This window comes from Nicotiana tomentosiformis, chromosome 9 (genome assembly GCF_000390325.3).
Source record: "Nicotiana tomentosiformis chromosome 9, ASM39032v3, whole genome shotgun sequence".
NCBI lineage: Eukaryota > Viridiplantae > Streptophyta > Magnoliopsida > Solanales > Solanaceae > Nicotiana > Nicotiana tomentosiformis.
In genome coordinates this window covers 58,464,583-58,469,441 of record NC_090820.1, presented here as the reverse complement: position 1 = coordinate 58,469,441, position 4,859 = coordinate 58,464,583, and the positions used below count along the sequence as shown (strand labels likewise).

Genomic DNA, 4,859 nt, shown 5'->3' with positions numbered 1-4,859 from the left:
GTTTGAAATAGCATAATACTTGTAATCTCAAAATAATTTCCTTCCCGAACTTATGTCGATTAACTTACGATGAAACTTTAACGTATGAAAACGCGAGATGTAACATTCTTCCCCCCTTAGAAACATTCATCCTCGAATGTTTATTCTTAGAGATTTTGGGAAAACTTTACGAGAGTCTCTTCCGTACATTAGATTACAACCAACTTGTACGCAGCCAGAAAACATACTATACATGCCATACATGGCGAATGTCTATAAATAGAAACACTTTGCTTCACACAGCTGTCCATTATAAATTCTGAAAATCAACAACAAGAGCTTACCTGATGACTTACTGGCCTGAATAGAGCTGTGCTGAGGTATCCCACCTCGAGCCATATTTTCAGTTTGAAATAGGTGGGGGTATTTAGACTTTATTTCTTCCTCCGCTTCCCACGCCATCTCTTCCACATTCTTGCTTCTCCATAAAACCTTCACGGAGGCAACCTCCTTATTCCGTAGCTTGCGGATTTGTCTGTCTAGGATGGCAACCGAAATTTCCTCGTATGAAAAGTCCTCTGTAATTTGTACATCATCTGTGGGCACCACCCGAGTAGGATCGCCAATGCACTTCTGTAACATAGATACGTGAAAATCCGGATGGACAGACTCCAATTTCGACAGCAATTCTAACTCATAAGCTACTTGGCCCACTCTCCGAATGATCCTATAAGGCCCAATATACCGTGGTATAATCTTGCCTTTCTTGCCAAACCACATCACGCCCTTCATATGCAACACCTTTAAGAATACCCAGTCATTAACCCTGAACTCTAAGTCTCGTCGCCGCACATCAGAATATGACTTCTGACGACTCTGGGCTGTCAACAGACGCTCCTGGATAAGCTTTACTTTCTCTATGGCCTGCTGAACCAGGTCTGGCCCATGTAACCCAGATTCTCCAACATCAAACCACCCTATAGGAGATCTGCACTTACGCCCATACAAAGCCTCGTACGGAGCCATCTAGATACTAGAGTGGTAACTATTATTATATACAAACTCGATAAGAGGTAAATGTTCATCCCAACTTCTTTTAAAATCCAACACACATGCTCGTAACATATCCTCGAGCATCTGAATTGTGCGCTCGTCTTGTCCATCAGTCTGTGGATGAAAAGATGTGCTGAGATTCACCTGAGTCCCTAGACCTCTCTGAAATGACTTCCAAAAATATGTTGTAAACTAGCCCCAAGGTCAGATATAATAGATACTGGTACTCCATTTAGCCGCACTATCTCCTTAATATATAACCTTGCATAGTGTTCTGTTGTATATGTATATCTTACCGGTAGGAAATGAGCTGCTTTCGTGAGCCTATCGACTATCACCCATATGGAATCGTATTTACGATGAGAACGAGGTAAACTCGTGATAAAGTCCATGTTTATCGCCTCCTATTTCCACATCGGGATCTCTATAGTCCGCATTAGCCCTCCGGGCATCTGGTGATCTACCTTCACCTGATGGCAACTAGGACACTGAGCGATAAACTCAGCAATGTTCTTCTTCATATCGTTCCACCAATACACATCCTTAATGTCATGATACATCTTCGTCGACCCAGGATGAATGGAGTACCACGAATAATGTGCCTCTGACATTATCCTGTCTCGTTGCCCTGCTATATCTAGAACACACAGACAACCCCTATATCTAAGAAATCCATCTCCCTTGATCTCTAACAATGGCTTCTTTTGCTGTGGAACTCGCTCTCTCAACTCGACCATCTCTGGATCCTCGTACTGCCTCTCCCTTACTTCAGCTATGAGAGATGATTTTGCAGTATTTTGGAGTACAACTCCACTATCTCCAGAGTCTACTAACCGAACCCCCAAACAAGCCAATTGATGAATCTCTCTAGTTAATTTTCTTTTTTTGGCCTCTACATGTGCTACGCTACCCATAGATCGGCCACTTAAGGCATCTGCTACCATATTAGCTTTTCCTGGATGGTAGAGAATGTTAACATCGTAATCTTTCAATAACTCAAGCCATCGCCTCTGTCGCAAATTCAATTCTTTCTGCTTGAAGATATATTACAGGCTTTTATGATCTATAATTACATCAACATGAACGCCATATAAATAATGCCACCATATCTTAAGTGCATGGACAACTGCAGCTAATTCGAGGTCGTGGGTCGGATAATTCCGCTTGTGCTTCCTTAACTGGCTTGAAGCATACACAATTACTTTCCTATGTTGCATAAGGACACATCCTAACCCGACACCTGAGGCATCACAATACATGGCATAACCATCTGGACCCTCTGGAAGTGCTAGAACTAGCGTTGAGGTCAACCCGTTCTTAAGCTCCTGGAAACTCTGCTCGCAAGCCTCCGTCCACTGAAACTTAGTTTCTTTCTGCGTCAATTTCGTTAATGGTGCCGAAAGGGAAGAAAAACCCTCTACAAACCTTCGGTAGTATCCTGCTAAGCCTAGAAAGCTACGAACCACTGTCAGAGTGGTAGGTCTAGGCCAGGATTTCACAGCCTCAATCTTCTGAGTGTCTACCTTTATACCGACATCGGATACAATGTGTCCCAAGAATGCTACAGACTTCAATCAGAACTCACATTTAGAAAATTAGCATACAATTTACTATCACTGAGGTTTTAGAGTACCGCCCCCAGGTGGTCCGCATGCTCATCCTCTGAACATGAATAAATCAAAATATCATCAATAAATACTATCACGAACAGATCTAAAAATGGCCGAAATAGGCTATTCATCAAGTCCATAAATACGGCAGGTGCGTTCGTCAACCCGAAGGACATGACAAGGAATTCAAAGTGGCCATATCAGGTCCTGAAGGCTATCTTGGGAATATCTTTCTCCCGAACTCTGATCTGGTGGTACCCCGACCTCAAATTTATCTTTGAAAAACATCTAGCTCCCTGCAACTGATCAAACAAGTCATCTATCCTTGGAAGTGGGTACTTATTCTTAATAGTTACCTTGTTCAGCTGCCTATAATCGATAAATATCCTCAGCGAGCCGTCTTTCTTCTGTACGAATAGTACAGGTGCACCCCAAGGTGAGGCACTGGGCCTAATAAAACCTTTCTCCATCAAATATTTTAACTACTCCTTCAACTCCTTCAATTTGGCAGGTGCCATTCTATATCGGGGGATGGATATTGGTTGAGTTCCCGGAAGAAAATCGATGCCAAAATCAATCTCTCGCTCTGGAGGAACACCTAGAAGTTCATCTAGAAATATATTTGCGTACTCTTTTACTACTGGAATAGACTGAAGTATAGGTATCTCAGCATCTACATCTCTAACTCGCACAATATGATAAATGCACCATTTTGCGATCATTTTCCTCGCCTTCATATAGGAAATGAACCTACCTCTGGGTGTCGCTGTATTACCTACCCATTCAAGGACTGTCTCACCCGGAAAATGAAATCTGGTTGTCTTTGCTCGACAATCAACTGTGGCATAGCAAGCTGCCAACCAGTCCATGACCATGATAGCATCAAAATCCAACATCTCTAGCTCAACTAGGTCGGCTGAGGTCTAACGACCATAAACTATCACCATACAACCTCACTAAACACGTCTAGCAATTATCGATTCTCCGACCGGTGTAGATACTGCAAAAGGATCACTTAGTATTTCAGGCACTATACCAAACTTCCCCGGGCCAAATGGAGTAATACACGATAAAGTAGATCCTGGGTCTATCAAGGCATAAGCATCGTGAGAGAAAATGGTCAACATACCTGTCAAAACGTCTGGTGAAGACTCCTGGTCTTGTCGACCAGATAAAGCATAGCTACGATTCTGGTTACCACCTGAATTGGAACCTCTACCTCTACCTATACCTCTACCTGCCGAAGACTGAGACTCGCACCCTTAAGGATGCACATACATAGATGATCCTGTTGTTGAATTTGCTGGTTGTGTCATACCCCCAAAATCTCTATTTGGGCAATCTCGCATCATATGCCCCGGACGTCCACATGTATAATAAGAATCAGAACCGGCTCGACATTGGCCCAATTATCCTCTACCACAGATGTCACACCATGGCGAAAATGACCATGTCTGCCCTGAACCTCACTGTCGCTGAAAACCCGACGCCCGTGAGCTCTCACCTAGTCCTGATTGAGTATAACGATCATACCTGTAAACCTGTAACTGAGGTGGCGGAGGCCTAGGTGGCCGTCCGAAGTATTGGGGCCTATAACTACCCTAAGACTGCTCTTGAGACCTAGCAAATCTTATCCTCTTACGCTGCCCTGACTCGGTCCTCTCCATACCCTGCTGCCGACGCCTACCCCTTTCTATATTCTTGGTGAATGCTTGAATCCGGGAGAAATCCATACTATCATGTAGTGCAGTGGTGGCACATGCCTCGGTCAACTCTGGGGCTAACCCTGCTATAAACCTATGGATCCTGTCCTGCATAGTAGCAACTATGGATGGTGCATATCCGGCCAATGAGTCAAAACGGAGACTATACTCTCGAACACTCATATTTCCCTGCTTGAGGGTTAGAAACTGATCGACTCAAGCCTGTCGGATCTCCCGCGGTAAGTACTGGTCAAGGAAGGCATCCGAAAAATACTCTCAAATAGCTGGAGGTACATCACGTCACCTAGACCTCTCCCATCGCTCATACCAAAGGATGGCTATATCTCGGAGTCAAAAACTGCTAGCTCAACTGCCTCTTTCTTCATGGCATGCATAACCCGAAAGATCCTGTGAAGCTGATCTATGAAATCCTGTGGGTCCTCTCTCTGATCTGTCCCTATAAACTCTGGGGAACTCAAAGCAATAAACTCTCGGACCCTTAAACTCCCAGACC

The 4,859-nt window shown here is 44.0% G+C and overlaps 1 protein-coding gene across 1 annotated transcript; it reads right to left on the bottom strand.

The window, feature by feature from the left end:
* Nucleotides 1–1,436: 1,436 nt before the first annotated feature.
* Nucleotides 1,437–4,528, bottom strand: LOC138898849 (uncharacterized). Its single transcript, XM_070184955.1, has 4 exons — nucleotides 4,285–4,528; nucleotides 3,772–3,879; nucleotides 2,273–2,593; nucleotides 1,437–1,858 (listed from the first exon to the last, which is right to left on the bottom strand). Exons 1-4 carry the CDS (start codon nucleotides 4,526–4,528, stop codon nucleotides 1,437–1,439), a joined length of 1,095 nt encoding a protein of 364 aa, XP_070041056.1.
* Nucleotides 4,529–4,859: the final 331 nt, after the last annotated feature.